General features: G+C 39.3%; 2 protein-coding genes across 3 annotated transcripts; both read right to left on the reverse strand.

The window, feature by feature from the left end:
* Positions 1-2,787: 2,787 nt before the first annotated feature.
* Positions 2,788-10,304, reverse strand: gss (glutathione synthetase). The gene is made up of 13 exons (XM_084427208.1): positions 10,092-10,304; positions 9,199-9,337; positions 8,550-8,695; positions 6,797-6,872; positions 6,453-6,592; positions 6,185-6,301; positions 5,982-6,062; positions 5,667-5,744; positions 4,973-5,042; positions 4,686-4,880; positions 3,981-4,062; positions 3,712-3,901; positions 2,788-3,158 (listed from the first exon to the last, which is right to left on the reverse strand). The coding sequence occupies exons 2-13, from the start codon at positions 9,325-9,327 to the stop codon at positions 3,035-3,037; spliced, it is 1,428 nt and encodes a 475-aa protein (XP_084283334.1). The 5' UTR covers positions 9,328-9,337; positions 10,092-10,304; the 3' UTR covers positions 2,788-3,034.
* Positions 10,305-10,952: 648 nt separating this feature from the next.
* Positions 10,953-18,321, reverse strand: birc7 (baculoviral IAP repeat containing 7). 2 transcript variants are annotated; one of them, XM_084427611.1, is made up of 7 exons: positions 17,680-18,320; positions 16,687-16,786; positions 16,460-16,541; positions 16,328-16,367; positions 13,997-14,209; positions 11,945-11,998; positions 10,953-11,789 (listed from the first exon to the last, which is right to left on the reverse strand). In XM_084427611.1, exons 1-7 carry the CDS (start codon positions 18,221-18,223, stop codon positions 11,587-11,589), a joined length of 1,236 nt encoding a protein of 411 aa, XP_084283737.1. In that variant the 5' UTR covers positions 18,224-18,320; the 3' UTR covers positions 10,953-11,586. The 2 variants fall into 2 exon arrangements, with proteins under 2 accessions (XP_084283737.1, XP_084283738.1); XM_084427612.1 differs by lacking the exon at positions 11,945-11,998 and having other exon boundaries at positions 11,447-11,789; positions 17,680-18,321.
* Between the last annotated feature and the right edge of the window lie 167 nt (positions 18,322-18,488).

Below are 18,488 nucleotides of genomic sequence, written 5' to 3' on the forward strand. Positions count from 1 at the left end.
AATGAAACACTGATAGTCATTGGACATGTGAATGTGATCCGTATCATTAAAGGGATGGTTCACCCCAAAATTAACATTCGGTCGTCGTTTAGTGACCCTCATCTCGTTCCAAATCTGTATGATTTTGGTGAAACCTCACATTGGACCCCATTGACTTTCATTGTATGGACAAAAACACCACAGATACATTTGTCGAAATTTCACCTTCTCATTTGAAAAATGTTTTGGAACGACAAATTTTGAGTGAATTATCCCTTGGAGGATAATAGTTCACTCTCAATTTTGGGGTGAATTATTCCTTTGAAAAGAAACTCTAATCCTAATCATTTGACACGTTATTTTCCGCCTTCCAGGTTGAAGATTAAATCTCGTTTGAGCTTTTATCAGACCAAACAAAACTGGCAATCAAAATGTAGAGGTTCAAAGAAACAACTGGGCAAGTGCCTAATTGCCAAATGACCGAATCTTATCAATCAAAGTATATTGTCCAATCACAGCTTAGAGCAGCTTTGTCTTCTCTTTAGTGGTCAGAAAGGAAAGAGCGTTCCTCTCATGATCGTAACCTTCACTAAGTGCCAATGAGAAGAACAAGAGGGAAAAAATGTAATTGCACTAACTTGTACTGCACAAAACGTATATTTTTGATGTACCGTTTTTATACGCAGAAATTGAAGTTTTTAAAAAAAGCGAAACCGCCGTGCTTCTCTTCATCGGGTCAGGGACGGGGTCTTTCCGCTGACCTCGCAGCTATAAGCTTACGTGGCGGTACTTTACGGCCTCGCGGTTCATGACGGCGACATGCGACTGCGGGCCTTCAGCCTCGTTTTTAGGGAACGTCACTGTCTCGATTTATACGAAAAATCCTTTCTCATGTTAAACATTGTTTTTCTTCATAGGAAAAGAGTCATGGGACGATTTTAGGCATCAAAAATCAGGCGGTCAGACAGTGACGCGTTAAATACATTTATAAATTTCAAGGCTTCTTTGCCAAGACTTTGATAATATAATAGTAAAATCATATGAGTGAAAATGACTTTTTTTTTGTTTTAAAGTTATGAATATAATATCATTGTATATTTTGGGCTGAGGGGAAACGGGGGCGGGGGGGGAGGGAGCATGAATGAATGTAAAAAAATCTACAAAATGAAACGCCTATGATCTGAGTTCGTTTTATCTCACACAAACTTCTTTCGGTCTTTTATTTTCTTTCATATCAATTAGTTTGAACCACTCAGTGTTTTTTTCTTTCGTTTTCATTTTCAGTTGACGCTTGCATCGATGCGTTTTATACGCGTGTGTGTATGTATTATTGTGAGGAGGAGGGACGTTGCTATGTGGATCATTGCGTCTTCCTGCCCTGCACATTCCGATAGATGACTTCATGTTAGTTCGTCTGAACCTTTATCTGTCTTTTCCCCGTTATTCTAACTTCACTGAATGCCTGTTGCTTCTTCGGCCAGGATATTAAGCTAAACAACCAAGAAAATGTGTAAAAAAAAAAAAAAAACTCCACTTACTCTTTGTAACTTTCGAAACATTTCAGAGTTCAAAAGGCATCTTTACAATAATCCCGCTATTCAATACAGCTTTAACATAAACATACATCATACGATTCTCTTTCTGCCTTGTTTAACCGTTGAGGTCTTGTCGTTGCGTCAAGCCCTTTCACTTTTTCATTGTTCATTGGATGAGATTTGATGCATGTCTTGTATCATCTTTGTACTATCTTGCTTTATTGGAACCATTATTGTTTTTCGGAAGTTGACAGTGACAGTTGAGTGAATGAACGAGAGGATGGAGGTTTTTCCGGTGTTGACTTCGTTTGGTTGGTTGGTTGGTGATGAGAGTGTGATTTCTTGTGGCTGTAATGTGGAGATTGAAATAAACATGGATTTCAGAAAGATGTTTGAGTGGAATTACATTTTTTCTTTATTTGTGAATGCTAAAAATAATCTCCAGAAAATGGTTCTAGAACATCTTAATCAATGATTTTTGTAACATTTCGTTAAAATTACATTTTTGGTTCAAAAGTTCAACCGTAACGTTTCTTACGCTCACTGCGACTGCATTCATTTGATGAAACTGTACAGTAAAAACAGTAATATTGTTAAAATATTATGATTCATAATAAGTTTTCTATGTTAATATATTTTAAAATGCAATTTATTCCTGTGATCAAATCTGAATTTTCGGCATCATTACTCCAGTCTTCAGCGTCAATCCGTGTATCTTTCGTTCAGTCGTTTTTTGATTTCATATTGAAAGTAGAAAAATTAGAAAACGGTTCATTTTTCGTTTTTTAATTTAAAAGAAAAACAAGAATTCAGTTCGATTTTTCGTTCCGAGGCGTTTCACTCCCACCCATGTGTAGAAAGCGAATATTCAAGTTGTTTATTCATTTTCCTACCTCAGAACGAAAAATCAAGCCGAGTTGTGTTTTTATTATTATTTTTTATTATAAAAAACAAAAAAGAATCGTTTTATAATTTTTCTACTTTAAATATGAAATACAAAAAACGACTGAATGAATGATACACGGATTAGCGTCACATGATCCTTCAGAAATCCTTCTAACATTCTGATTTTCTGCTCAAGAAACATTTATTATCAATGTTGAAAACAGTTGTGCTGCAATTCAGCTTTAACTGAGACTATCATGATCATAATCATTATCATCAACTACTATCTGATTGTTTGACCATAAATGCTGGTTACAATGGAAAGTTACCGGTGTGGTTTAATAAAATCAGTTACAAACTTATTTAACTGAAAAAAAGAAACATGTCGTTGAAAAAAAGATTTTATAAAACAACTGACTACTCACACACGCCAACAAATGAATCCTTGAATGAGGTATTAAACATGTACACAAAATCAGCGGTTCAGTCATAAGGTTCCCCATTGATCGACACTACGGCATCTTTAGGGAATATTCAACACTAATATCAGATAAAACAGATTGCCAGACAGAGAAGGACTCATGGGAAGTCAGTGGTATGTGATTATCCTCCGGTCCAGTGTGTGGTGCTGTGGTTCAGACCAGCAGTGGGTTGTCCAGCACTGCTACTCCTGCAGCAACGCCCCCATCAGCGTGCTCAGAGCTCTTGGTCCTCAGCAGGTGGCCCACACATTCATTAAACACCACGTCTTTGCCTTTCCTGTGTGTGTGAAAAAGATGCAGTGATTTGCTGTGACACTGGGCCCTATTTTAACGATCTAAGCACATGGTCTAAAAGGGTTGTCCCTATTCTCTTAATGAGTGATGGGTGTGTTTTGGGCGTAATGTGGAATAAACCATTCAGAGTCTCATCTCCAATTCCCTTTAAAAGCCAGTTGCGCTCGCGCCATGGCGGATTCGTTATTTAAATGGCGGAATTTGCAAGCGGAAAAACTGACCGCTTCTCTAGCGAGGAATTGGATCTGCTCCGTTAAAGCGTGCAAGCAGACCATCTATGGGACAAAGTGTACGCGCGTTGTAGCAGCGCGCCAACAATGCGCCAGAACACACCTCGTTTTCAGACCAGCACGCCCATGGGCACACAAATGCATTTGCTATTTAAACAACATGGCGCAGGATGTGAAAATGATAACTGCGTCGGGCTGAAACTAGCAAAACACACTTGCGTTGCTCCTGGCGCTGCATTGCATCGGATATATGATAGGGCCCTGTGTTTTTAAGATGTATGTGCTTTGTTGAAGCACTGATCCCACCTGACATACACTCCGAACGCGCCCAGCTCACTCAGACAGGAGTTCGGTCTCAGAGGAGCTCCGGGCCGGAGCAGGTAGTTCTGGACCGGGACGGGCTGGATCTTGTCCATCAGGATGTAGGCTGTCCTCTCACTGGAGTTCTTCAGGTTCTCCAGCACCTCACAGATCTCACTGCCATAAATGTTGTTGCCTGCGACATAGGAAACCTCTGAGCAAGTGTTTGTGATAAATGTGAGCGAGTACACAGGACATGACTTGTGAATACTCACCTCCTCCCTCCCTCTGAGGTTTCAGCACATACTGATCAGGATTGGCCAAAGCCATTGCTACCGTTTTATCACCGTCTTCTCCCTGTGGAAAGACAGGTCGACCATTTAAAATCGGTTTCATAAAAATTAGTAGTCAACAGTGGTACTCAATCCTGCTTCTGACCTTCAAACTTTCTAAAAGTTTAGTTCCTAACAAGGTTAGCATATCATTATAATAAAAAATAAACTTTTATGTCATTTCTGTGCCAACAAGTAGCAGATACGAGCGTTGCAGTGTGCGTAGAAATTGTGTGTGCTATAATCATGTGACCGCAGCTTTATGATAGCGATTCCTGTGTAAATACAGATGTGCCATCTTTCCATAAATCTCTATATTGTAGTGTCACATGAGATATGAGACATCTATGTTGAGCGCATCAACACAGTGGCCAATCAGAGACATATATGTTGAGCGCGTCAACACAATGGCCAATCAGAGGTGTTTAAGAATTTGTTCAACAGCGCTCAAAATGCTAGAGGGAAATGCTGGTATCGTCATTTTTAAATTTCAGTACTTTTTGACGACACTACTTTGAGTGTTCTGTTGATTCATTGACTCCTGTATAAGAGTTTGGTTGAAGTGCTTCATTAGAGTTGGATGTGATCATAGGGTCTGTCTTCTCAAGCAGGATTCAGCACCCCACGTTTACAGTGTTGCTCCTCTACCATGTCCAGGGTGTACAGCCCAGCGAAAGTGGCCCGAATCTGAGCAACTGTTTCAGGTTCGTCAGGGAAGAAGCGCTCCAGAACCCCCGGCCGGGCCAATTCCTGCTGCACCTTCTTAGTTCCAGCGAGATGGGTACTGATGTCGGGACACTTCACAGCCAGAGAGCGCTCCATCATCAGACGGGCCTCCCAGCTCTGAAACATACGGGTTTGATTCACACTCAACACTCAAAACTGATCACACCACATACATTTCTGAGAAGAGGAAAATAAAGCCATGTCCTCACCCGCTCTGAGGTGTAGTTTTGGGGCATGTATCCGTTACGGAAGTAAACAATGGCTATCTCACGGCCATCTCTGCAGGAATTGAAAAATTAGGCCTTTATTGAAGTTGGAAAAAATTGTCATGTAAATGTTTTGACTAGGGGTGTAACAATACCCTCATGTCACGATTCGATACATATCACGATATGATATTATTGCGACACTCCAAGAGATATGATAAAAAGTTAACAAAAAATGCTAAATTTGGTATTACATTGTGGGTGTAAATGAATAGGCTTGGACTTGGAGCTGGTAACCCAATGCACAGGACAATATTGACATTATTATTTTAGACGAATATGGTTGCACTCTGTCACTCACTAGATATATTTAAAATAACGTAGGCCACTTTTTACTGGTAACAGAAGAAATTTGGCATTATCAGGAGCCACAAATATTCCCCCATTGCATTATTATACATTATATTCAACATTATATATAGTAGTTTAATGTAGTACTGACTCTGAAAACTTGAATTTTTATTTTGGGTGAACTATCCACGATACATATTGTTGCATTTTTGTATTGCGATATATTGTGACGATATATTGTTACACCCCTAGTTTTGACTAAACATTGCTCTCAAGTGTTCTACAATGCTAATATTAATGTGTTGGACAGATGAGAAATGTGTGATACTGAATCACAATCACTCACACAAAGAGCCTCTTGCTCTGATCCAGAGATCCGGTTCTGCAAACATCTTCAAACTGTCTTCTTATTACCGGAATATTCCTGTACATATAACACAACAGATCATCACTTTTGCCCCAATAAAAGATGCTTTGCTTCACAAACACCACTAATTAACATGTATTATTAATAACAGGCAGTGGAATATGTGTAGACATTACGTACATGTTGCTACTCAGTACTTACTAATGTAGTTACATAGTAGTTACATAGTAACTTATGTAAAATAACTTGACAATGAATTCTGATTATAGCAAACTATCTGACTACATACTGTACCTTTTCCACAGCTCATTCTCTACGTATCGATGGTCGTAAATATTCCTCTGAACATCCTCGACCAGAAACATAACCACAGCCCTGTAAGGGACAACATCAGCTGTAAATAAATGCAGCCTTGGTGAGCAGAAGAGACTTCATTCGACAGCATTGAAAAGTCTCACTAGTTGTTTGTCCAACTCAAGGCAGAGTGTTTAACACACCTCTCAGATCCATAGAGCTGCCAGGCCTTGGCCAAACCTCTCGCCAGACCCGCTGCCGGGTTGTTGTCCAGAACACGATCACACTCCTCTGGCAGGTTTGCGACCTTCAGAATGTGTCTTACAGGATTGAGAAACAGTTGATCACAGCACTGACGACAAACATCATTCAGTTATAAACCAGTGCATCATTTTAATACACAATCTCCTCGAGCAGAGTTACTTTTTAGAGCTGTTCGGAGATTCAATTGACCATTTTGCTCAGACTTACCGATGGACATCTGGTGTCCGTGAAGCAAGACCGCCAAAACTTGCAGCAATAGTGTTGATTTCAATCTGCTTTAGAGACGTCCCGCCGCCTGGTCTGTGGTCCAGCATGTAATCGGAGCGATTCAGGCCCAGCACTATTGACTTGGGGAAGACATGAGATACTGTATAGTTTAAATATATGTATCTAAAGAACATGTGCAATTAGGTTATATTAATGTTACGTTTATATGAAGTCAGCTGTACAACATCTATAATAGAACATGAACAGTGAAGTAAAAGTTTCTAATGTGTAACATGGTAGTTTTAAAAAAAATGAATCAACAAACCGCTGGTAAATGATTATACCTGGGGTAGATGTTCCTGTTGAACTTGTTTGTATATGCTGAAAAGTCTGGCTGTAAAATCGTCAACTTTGATAGTGCTGTTGAAGAATAAATAAATAAATATTATATGACATTTAATACCTCTAGTGGCACTAGATGGAATTGCAAAATACTAACAGGTTTAAAAAAAACTGCCATAGTTTGGATGGACAGATTGTCCTCATGCCATTTGCAGAGTCAGTGTTACAGTGTCATGATTTCACAAACAATCAGAGCAATATTTTGATTGTCTCTGCATATTAAAGGGATACTCCACTTTTTTTGGAAATAGGCTCATTTTACAACTCCCCCAGAGTTAAACAGTTGAGTTTTACCATTTTCGAATCCATTCAGCCGAACTCCGGGTCTGACGGTACCACTTTTAGCATAGCTTAGCATAGATCATTGAATCGGACAGGACCATTAGCATCTCTCTCAAAAAAAATGACCAAAGAGTTTCGATATTTTTCCTATTTAAAACTTGACTCTTCTGTAGTTACATCGTGTACTAAGACCGACGGAAAATGAAAAGTTGCGATTTTCTAGGCTGATATGGCTAGGAACTATACTCTCATTCCTGCGTAATAATCAAGAAACTTTGCTGCCGTACCGTGGGTCCAGCAGGCGTAATGATATGACGCAGCACCTGAATGAGAGTATAGTTCCTAGCCATATCAGCCTAGAAAATCGCAACTTTTCATTTTCCGTCGGTCTTAGTACACGATGTAACTACAGAAGAGTCAAGTTTTAAATAGGAAAAATATCGAAACTCTTTGGTCATTTTTTTGAGAGAGATGCTAATGGTCCTGTCCGATTCAATGTTCTATGCTAAGCTATGCTAAAAGTGGTACCGCCAGACCCGGAGATCGGCTGAATGGATTCGAAAACGGTAAAACTCAACTGTTTAACTCTGGGGGAGTTGTAAAATGAGCCTATTTCCAAAAAAAAAGTGGAGTATCCCTTTAAGATATAAGGAGATAAGTTAAGGAGAACAAGATAGGAGAACATTTAAATAACACCATTAAAATGTATAAGGTTAAATTAGTTAACTACATTAGTTAGCATGAACTAATAATGACCTGCACTTATACAGCATTTATTATTCTTTAATGTTAATTTCAACATTTACTAATACTTTGTTAAAATCTTGTTAACATTAGTTAATGCACTGTGAACTAACATGAACAGACAATGAACAGCTGTATTTTTATTAAAGGGATAATTCACCCAAAAATGAAAATTCTGTCAGTAATTACTCACCCTCATGTTGTTCCAACCCCGTAAGACTTTCGTTCATCTTCGGAACACAAATTAAGATATTTTTGATGAAATCTGAGAGCTTTCTCACTGAGTAATTACTGACAGAATTTTCATTTTTGGGTGAACTAATCCTTTAACTAAAGTTAACATAGATTAACACATACAGTAACTAATGTATTGCTTATGGTTAGTTCATGTTAGCTAATATATTATCTAATGTTAACTAATGAACCTTATTGTAAAGTTTAACCATGTACAAAGAAAAAGGATTCTCAATTAGCAATTAAACAGGGCAAGGATTCCTAAAAAAAAGAATTGTCAGCCACAACTCTTTGGCCTAAAATATTTTATTTTCTTTTATTTATTTGTTGCGATTTTACATTTTTATGATTTAATTAATTATTAGCTTTATCAACTCACAAATGTATTTATTTATTAATTTAGTAAATCCCAACAATAGAGCAATTGTATCATACCTGGCCAGAGTTTCTTCCAGAAAGGTGGGATCCTGGCTCACTCGGTCCACCAACCGGTTAAAATGTGTCTGTACTGCCAGTGCCTGATGAAAGAGTGCTGTGGGCACCGGTGTGGGGAACAGCGTGATCGGTGCATAACTCACCACCTGTCAACAAACACACATTTATTTGGGCATGTATGGACACCAGCAGAGCCCTTCAGTCACTCCTGATTCTCTGAGCGAGGGCTCTCTGCTCGGCATCGACTCAACGGGGCAGAACTAACTCTCCATAATCCAGAAACAAAACACGACCGTAGGACAAACAGAATTCCAGACGTGGCTGTGAATCAGCTGCAAACTCTGTGACGAGATGTCAGTTTGTGTTTCAATGCTAACGCTCATTTGAAATCATCTTTGCCTGTATTTATGGAATAATTGGCTATCTGGGAGTCTTGGTTAGATCTAGGTAAGGTCTACAGTGCCACCTCACATGAATGGGAAAATAGCCTGTAGCTTCCTTTATAGTGGCATGAGTTTCATTACTTTACTGTAGATCGATTTGCAATGCAAAACTGTCCTCTGTGGGATTTTGCAGCTTGGATGAACAGTGCTTGTAAATGTCTAAATGACATTTCTTTCAAGCACATGAAACAATGACGTGCTCTTACTTCAGGAGAGTTTGGCGTTTCTTTGGTCCGCATCAACACCCCATGTAAAAGCGCCGTGTCTTTTGCGATCTCTTCTATATTTTTGATCAGGTTTTCATCTTTCAGGACATCCTCCAGTTTGACAGACATAGCAGAGAATCTACAATCAGAATGAAACACATTGTAGTCATTAGTCATGCCACAGATTTTCACAAGGAAAGCTGTATTTTTAGGGAGATACCAACTTTCAGATAGATGTTTTTCTTTTATTGGAAAGATTATATCATGAAATTATAATGGTCAATGATGACGTGCATATTTGAGTGTTCAAGTGCATTAATTCCTTTTAAAATAATTTGATAAATTCATGACATAAATCCCTTTATTCTATAAAACATATTAAGTATGAATTCATTTTTACTGGTAAAAACTGCTAATTTCAATTATGGGTAACTTAGGTTGATACACTTTTTAAATGTCAGGTGGTACAACTACAGTAACTTATATACATATACAACTATTTGGTTGTAACTGTTACTCCCTGCCTGACATAAACACAGTCCAAAAAAACGAATTTAAACACTTTGAAATGTTATTTAACAACTGAAACTTGTTTAAACATTGTTCATTACTCAAGAATTGCATCCGTTTTAACCTTTATTTGTCAATGAATCGTATATTATTAAACTTCCATTCCTCGGACTTTGTACTGGTGAGAAAAGGGAAGTGGCTTTAGAGACTCGCAGATGAATGAATGAGACTGTACACAACATAACCCGCTGCTGCAGTGATGTAATGATCAGAAACCTGTACTCATCATGACACGGCACAACTGCTCTAACTCTTACAGACAGACAGCACACTAACAGTTACATGTCAACACTAGCTCGTGTCTCCGTTGAGTTATGGCATACCTGATGTTCGCGGGCCAATCCCGTGGCACTGAAGCTCCTTGTTTACAGTGGGTCTGTATAATATTTAGGCTCAGTTCACCTGCTCAGGTTGAGGTCAGACTGGCAGTCATGTGAAGTGTTTCAGTCGTACTGCTATCTGTGTGGTGCTGTTCCTGTTCGGCTCGTACACAATAACAGTATCCAATCAGTGAACAGAACGCTGATGACGGCACTGTGCGCGCGCAGCACGAGAAGCGTAACGGAAGCTTGCATCCTTTATGTTTCAGCATCATACAGAAGCATTGTCGTTCTTTCTTTTTAAACGTGCTGTAAAACAAGGAAAGGGAAACCAAAAAAACAGGATAAAAAAACATAAAAAAACGGGGAAGTCTGGTCATATAGCTTTATAGTTTAGAACCCAATCTCTAGCATTTTATATGGCTGCGACTGCAACCATTGACGAGGTCGATAGTGAAACGATGAATTGCACGGAAATCTCGACCAGTTAGATCGATTTACAGCAGTAAATAACGCCAGAAATGCTTTTGAAACAGTAACACGTACTGCTTCATGAAGCCTTCATTGGTTGTTTTCAGTGGTTTGGAACGCGGTACAAATATATATTACACAGATACTATTTGATGGTTTGTAGATTGTATTTAATAACTTACACTTACAAGAAAGTGGTTTGTAAAAAAAAAAAAGTTTTGTTGCATTTACAGAAGTTTGACCAGCAGGCGGCGTGTGGTGTTACGAGTTTCGAGGAGATCAGTTTTGTTTCATCACTAAAGTGAGCTGAGATCTAAACCACTGGTACTTCACAACTACTGCTAGGGTCACCCTAGTGAGTAATATATAACAGAAGCAGAGCTTAGACAAAGTGCAATGCAAATCATTTTTTATTCATGAAAATATAAGTGCAATCTGTTAATATACTGATAATAAAATAAGATTACTATACAATATGATCTCTTATAAATTCCATTTTATATGTTTTTAAGAAAAAAATAAAAAAAAGATTCTCAAAAAGCTGTTTACTTTGTCATGACACAAAATCAACCTGTTGTCCAGAACTTGATGTACAGTGGGATCCAAAAGATTTAAAATCCAATTTAAACCTGAAAATTATCAGGTTTTAGGATTTCCATTACATGAAATCATCAAGTGTACTTTTTTTTTTTTTTTAGATCACAAATCAAATAAGTACATTTTTGTGCAGATGGTCAGATGTTCTAACAGATGAAGTGATGTTGTAATTCAATCAAGGGGGGAAAAAAACTAAATACTAAGACATTCTGAAATATTGCATACTTTTGGAGCCCTGTCGCTTTAATGTATAGCCAAATATGAAGCAATATGTCTTTTTAAAGAACACTTATGCTGATTTGGAAGCTGATTACACCATTCATATAGTATTTTTCAGCATTACATATTCTTTAAAAAAACTCTGCAGTACGGTTTTTGCTAATGACACAGTGGTGGAACAGAGTGTGTTGTTGTGTATGTGTTTGCTGCTTCAGGACATGAACGCACGCACACTTCCACGAATGACCGCTCTGCATATGGGGCAGTGGCGCAGACTGGCTGCGCAGTCGGTGCAGACGACCAGATGACCACAGGGGATGAAGACCATGGAGACGATTTTGTCCATGCACACCTTACAGGTCCTCTCTTCCTGAAGCTGTCTCAGCTGTTCCTCTGGACTCAGATCGGATCGCACTGAAAAACACAAATACAACTGACATTTCAACTCAACCTGGGTCAATTAAGATGATTGATTGTGCGATCTGTTCCATCCCAGAGGCTAGATAAAGAGAAGAAGAAGACACACACACACACACACACAAGTGCAATGAGAGCATGTTAATATGGACCTTTCTCCCTGACTGAGACCGGCCTTCTTGACGTTCTCGGACTCTCCACAGTCTCTGAGGGAACAAACCATCCACACGTTAGAGGAGCGAACGGCACACATCATTTTATCACATTTCTTTTTTAATCAACAACACATCAATATACAGAAATGTGCAAAAGTCTTAGGGACGTTAGTATTTTCACCAAAAAAATGGTTTTAAGACAGTTATTTATATCTTTAACTGTAGTGTGTCAGTAGAAAATGTCAGTTTACATTTCCAAACATTGCTTTTGCCATTAATAATCCAGTGAGATTTTTGTCTGGCAACAGCCGGTATGAGCTGATCTCACCATCATCTGTCTGTCTGTGATTGCATGAAGAAACAGAAAAACTGAGACTAAATCCAGAAGGCAACGTCTCCAAGACTCTTGAAGAAACCTACCTTGAAGGTTACATTAAAGGAACACGCCTACTTTTTGGGACTTTAGCTTATTCACCTTATCCCCGAGTTAGATAAGTCCATACATACCCTTTTATCTCTGTGCGTGCCGTAACTCTGTCTGACGCATCCACCGCTAGCCTAGCTTAGCACAAACACTGGAGGTAAATGGCTCCAGCTAGCATACTGCTCCCAATAAGTGACAAAATAACGGCAACAATCACTCCGCAGAAGTAGCAGTGCTTCGCCTTCTGAGAATATAGTTCCCAGTATGTATACGGTTAGAAAGATGGCTGTGTCTCATGTGACCTTGTTATTTGTATGCGCTGTGACAATACAAATCACAACATGTAAATAGGAAAGTGTTGGCGTTATTTTGTCACTTATTGGGAGCAGTATGCTAGCTGGAGCCGTTTACCTCCAGTCTTTGTGCTAAGCTAGGCTAGCGGTGGATGCGTCAGACAGAGTTACGGCACGCACAGATATAAAAGGGTATGTATGGACTTATCTAACTCTGGGGGATACGGTGAATAAGCTAAAGTCCCAAAAAGTCGGCGTGTTCCTTTAAAGTACTAGTTCACGCAATAAAATGTTTAATTCTGTCATTACTTACTAACTCTCAAGTCACTTCAAACCTTACGTATACAAACACAAGGTGCGGGCGGAATGGAAAAGAAGCCATTATTTAAAAGCATCTTATCTTGACATTGTTTATGGCCACAGTTCATGCAAGAAAAAAGGCGCGGAGCAATGCATTAATCAAATATGTCCATCTAGCACTTATTTACATAGAAAAAACATTAAAAGTAGCACAGTGCAACCTAAAAGGCTAATTTTGTGCACAGAACACTTGAAAAAAATGACAAATCGCATTGAGTATTTTGATGATAGCTTTGCGCACCCAGCTAACAAAAATGTTTTGCTAACGTTCCCATTAAGTTACGAATGGAATTTAGTGCTGTCAGATCAATTAACATAAAAATTTGTGTTTATATAATATATGTATATGTGTATGTATATATATATGTACACACACATACATTATATAAACACTAACTTTTATGTTAATTGATTCGACAGCACTAAATTCCATTCGTAACTTAATGGGAACGTTAGCAAAACATTATTCAAAACATTAATCGATTTGACAGCCTTAGTGTTTTCTGAATGTTCATAACGGCAAATTTTTTCCCTTGGTTATGCAAATTTTAGAGAAAACATTATGTGAATGTTACTTTTGAATGTTCTCGGAATGGTCAGAAACAAGAAGTTAGTAACGTTTAAAAAATGTTAGAAAAAAAAAAGTGTTTCATGAAGGATTCATAAATGCTCAATCTCTATTAACGTTACTGGAGAGAACCTTGCCAGAACGCTCTGAGAACGTTCCCTGTGAGGTTCACTGCCATTATATGAACATCTGCAAGCTGAATTTCATTTTTTTATTCCTCCTTTTGTTGTCCAAAAAAGGGGCATGTGGCATTAAAACAACACCAGGGTCAACAGTACATAATGACTGAATTTTCATTTTCAGATGAATAATGCCTTTAAATAATGAAAACATAATGTTAACTTCTTTTAGGTTCTGAAATATAGATTTGTTCTGTTTTGAATGAGGGGTGAGTTTGCAAACACCTGGTCTGGGCTCCCCGGTCTGCCTCTCCTCCTCCTCGGCCTGCAGGACGTCGGTCACCAGGTCAGACACTGAGGTGTAGTGTGAGCCGGTCAGTAAGAAGCGTGACTGTACCAGACTCTCCACTAGAGAGCGCTGGAAGCCCATCTGCAGCACCGCCTGCACCACAGGAGACAACATGGCTGCCGCCACTGAGCTCTGCCCACCCAACACCTCTGCCAGCAGGAACACAGACATGCCAAACGGGTCTTTAAGGGTGTAGTCGTTTGCTTAATGCGATAAAATGTTCAAAAAAGGGTATTTTCTTGGTCCTCGCAAGTAGAAGTATAAGCAGAGCTTGGGTGTTCAAGATATTATTCACACTCTTGGTTCTATACAAAACCTTGAAGGGTTCTGTCAGGCGTAGATTGAATCATTTTATGTTTTCATTTAGTTTTCATTTATTCCTTTGGGTTAAAACAATTTTATGAATTAAACAGTTTGTAAACATACTTTATCACAAAATTTTTGAAATAACCCATTAAACATGAAAGTATTATGCAGTCTTTTCTCCTTATATAGAACCCTTCCTTCTAAGAATGAGAGCAAAATATTGCCGCAGGTCATTTATTCTGTGATTTATGCAAAGAATCAGTTCAGGTATGTTTGTTTGCCAGCAGCTTACAGTGATTTAAAGCTTCAAAAATCACAAAAGAGTTTAAAAAGAGTTAGGGTTACACTGATCATTGTTAGTTGGTGAGGACAGAGACGAAGAGAAGATCATTTGTCTGGGTGAAAAGAAAATTGTGAGAGCTGGAACAATAACAACAACTCCTGAGGAATAACATCAAATGCATAGCAGCATAAAACGCAATCTGATATTATCCTGCTTATTACACGGCTCTTTGCTCCAAAAATAAATACAGGAAATATAGATTTTGTTTCCCTGCGGAGAGACAGAACATATGAACTGCTATGTTGGAAACATGGATTTCCAGGACAAGCAGTTTGTTATACTGTGTCATGGACAATGGTTTTTATTCAGAAATAACTGACTGCTGAATGCTGTGAATGACCAATCAGAATCAAATATTCCAGAAAGCCGTGTAATAAACACACATAAGAGTCTGTTTATCCATAGAACACAAGCACGACGCACAGCAGTGGGACATTTGACGGGACATTAGAATTGCAGACAATACTTAAAATCTGGGGTTTTCAAACTGGGGCCTGTGGACACCCAAGCGGCCGCAGGGGGAGCTATAGGCTCTTTAGAAGATTTAAAGTCTAAATTTAAAGTTTTGGGGATTTTAATATACTGTATGAATATGTTAGCCTTACTGTTAGCCTATCTATTAGCTATGTGCTCCAAAACAATGACAAATTCGCATTTATAAGATATAAGCATTCAAAACTTAAGAGTCTCTCACTTCCGTCGATATGGGTCAATGATTTTGATGACATCACTCTGCACTTCAGCTTCTCATCAGATTTTCTGTCCAATCAAATGCTCTCTAGAATCTGAAGCTCCGCCCCCTACATTATAAATAGCCGCTGAAATCAGTCACTTGTTCACACATTTACCATTTTCTACATGGTGAATGACACAGAGTTCACTAGGGATAGGGAACGATTCAGACAGTGTAAATATGCTTTCCATTGGGATGAATGTAGTCTGGTTTCATGTTAATGTCACGTGAAGCGCTGCTGCTCCGGTCCAGAGACACGAGAGCACAGAGCGGAACATACGTGCGAGTCGGCGCAGATCAGAAAACGTATCGGACCCATTTAAATTCTGCACAGAATGCTATTTTAAAGTGATATGGAGGAAATAAGGAGGAGAAACAGTTAGAGATTAGGAGGAAACTGCAGCTTTACTGAGCTCCACGGCTCTGGCCGAGCTGTGATATAAACTAAACGCTATTGGCTATTTAAAAAAAGGGGAGGAGCTGTTCGATATGCCCCACCCTGTCTTCCTGTTTCAGTGGAAATTAAGTCAACACATTGAAAAATTGGTGTTTTCAGGCCCCAAAAACGCTGTTGTCGTGTAAATGAACGGCCAAAACACATACATTTTTTTCCGTTTTTAGTTGAAAACTGTGTCATGTTAATGGACCCCTAGGGTGTGCATATACAGCCCTCATTTTAATTTTCAGTGTTCATTTTCGCCTGCTTTTTTATTTATAAAAAAACAATTATATTGAAAATAATTTTAATTGTATGTCTAATATCTATTTTGCTTTTGAACACAGTGACTGCCATTATACATAGCAGGATCATCATATTTGAGGGTCCTAAACATTTGAAAACCCCTGCACTCTTACACCTTTAAAAGAATTGATGGCGTGACTCACCTGATGTAATGTTTCCTGCAGTTGATGATAGAGATCCACCCTTTAAAACAAAATAAAACATTTAAAGTCCATGGCAATCACAGCTGTCAAATTGACCATAAACTGATGGTTAGATGCATCATTATTACTTACCACTCTCTCATTCATGCTGAAGTAAGACTGCTGGATATTGCTCACATATTCCCGTCCTCTGGATTGAAGCAAATATTCACATCTTTGGAAGCACATGATAGACCAAATTAATAATGAGCATTCATGCACTAAAATCAATAAAACATCATCCATTCGTGTTTGTAATATGACTCTTTAGTACTTATTTTAATGTGGGATACAAACTTCCTGTTTTAAGTAGAACTCACCGTGGAAACCATTTGGCGTGTTCCTCCCAAGGGTCATCACCCGGTTCCCAGTTCCTCAGACCACCATCACAGAAGAAACACTTCACATTGTCACCATGACCTAAGAAAACGACGATCACTTATTACCATCTTCTAAAAAACACTATACTGTATATAAGAGAGTAAAATAAAACTGCATAAAATCATCTTTGCCATTTCTATTCAGTTTTGAGTTCCAACTAAATGTTCTTTATCAGTGATACATTTAAAGTGGTCAAAAAAGTTGAGAATTTTGAATAGAATGTAATATAAACATATGACCACATAAATGAACATATAGGTTTTATTTTAATACACTTGACTTTATTTTAAAGGGAAAGTTCACCCAAAAATTGAAACTCTGTCATCATTTACTCACCCTCAGGTTGTTCCAAACCTGTATGAGTATCATGTTGAACACAAAAGAAGATATTTTGAAGAATATGGGTAACCAGACAGTTGATGGACCCCATAGTATTTACCCCCTACTTTTTTGCTGCCTTCAGCTGTCTGGTTACCAACATTCCTCAAAATATCTTATTTTTGTGTTCAACATGATGATAGCCTAATCATACAGGTTTTTAACAACCTGAGGATGAGTAAACGATCACAGAGTTTCAATTGTTGGGTGAACTTTAACACAATTAATCGTAGCCTATTGTTCTTTAATGAGAGCAAACAATTATGTTGCAATTTTGAATGCATATGATTTGTATAAGGAATAGGCAGAAACACTATTGCTTTCAGAATAATGAGCGGCACGCGCTTCACTGCACTGCGCTCGCGGCCTCTCTAGTTCATTCCCTTCATTCACAGCGCGCATGACTGCCGTGCGCGTGACTGAAAGTGCAGGAAACAGAAGCAAGCGACTAAGTTAAGGTCCGAATCGAAACCACATACATGCACTCATAATTTTCCTGTGAAATTTCATGTCAGTTTAATTTCTCAAAGTCCCAAATTTAGTCTGAGACGGACCTGTGAAGAAGAAGCCAGCTCGCGCCAGCGCGTCGGGCCGCACAGATGCTCCTGTGGGCCAGTTGTGGTAACTGGACAACCTGGTGTCCTCGGACTCCATCTCCGGGTAGACCGCCTGGTCGTACTGCACCTGCTCGTCCACGGTCAGCCGCTGAAGTTGACTCAACAGCTGCCCATCCACAGAGTCGGACGAGCCCAGCGGAACATTGCCCACATCCCTGCCCATCATCAAGCCGCACGTGGGGAAGTGCTTCGCGTGCTCCCCCCACGGAGTGTCTCCATGAACCCAGTGCCTCAGGACCCCATCACAGCAGAAGCACTGCACCGTGTCCCCGTATCCCAGATAGTGAAAGCCAGCCCGGGCCAGCTCAGCGGGGCTCACGGGCGCATCTCTGGGCCAGTTAGTGAAAGTCTGGAGTCTTTCCTCCTCACTGCGCATCCCGAGCCGAACCCCTTCATGTCCACCGTCTCCCCTCATCATCCCGCTGCTCGTCTTCCATAACGGGCAGTCCAAGTGAGCTCCAGCCCCCTCTCCGCTGGCCATACAGATACAGCCTATTATTCCCTATCACAGAGCGCCGTTTACTATAGCACACACACTTCCAGAATAAGCAAGCAGTTGTTTACATGATCTGCCCTGTGGCCGAGCCCTGAATAGCAAAATATAGCCTACAACAGACGCCTTTCATGGTGATTTTCTCTAAATTTCATTTCCCATTTTGTTGATGAGTTAAAAACAACCCAACCGGCAACCCAGCAAGTTATGGGTTACACATTTTAAAATCACCATGAAATTTAAATTGACAATT

Source organism: Rutilus rutilus, assembly GCF_951802725.1.
Source record: "Rutilus rutilus genome assembly, chromosome: 13".
NCBI lineage: Eukaryota > Metazoa > Chordata > Actinopteri > Cypriniformes > Leuciscidae > Rutilus > Rutilus rutilus.

Coding starts and splice junctions, on each gene's coding strand:
- gss (XM_084427208.1), bottom strand. CDS start 9,327: ATGTCTGTCAAACTGGAGGATGTCCTGAAAGATGAAAACCTGATCAAA. Junction 6,302..6,452: donor CGGACACCAGATGTCCATCG/GTAAGTCTGAGC, acceptor CAATCCTGTAAG/ACACATTCTGAAGGTCGCAA. Junction 4,881..4,972: donor AAAACTACACCTCAGAGCGG/GTGAGGACATGG, acceptor CGTATGTTTCAG/AGCTGGGAGGCCCGTCTGAT.
- birc7 (XM_084427611.1), bottom strand. CDS start 18,223: ATGGCCAGCGGAGAGGGGGCTGGAGCTCACTTGGACTGCCCGTTATGG. Junction 16,787..17,679: donor AGCTGGCTTCTTCTTCACAG/GTCCGTCTCAGA, acceptor TCGTTTTCTTAG/GTCATGGTGACAATGTGAAG. Junction 16,542..16,686: donor CACGCCAAATGGTTTCCACG/GTGAGTTCTACT, acceptor GTGCTTCCAAAG/ATGTGAATATTTGCTTCAAT.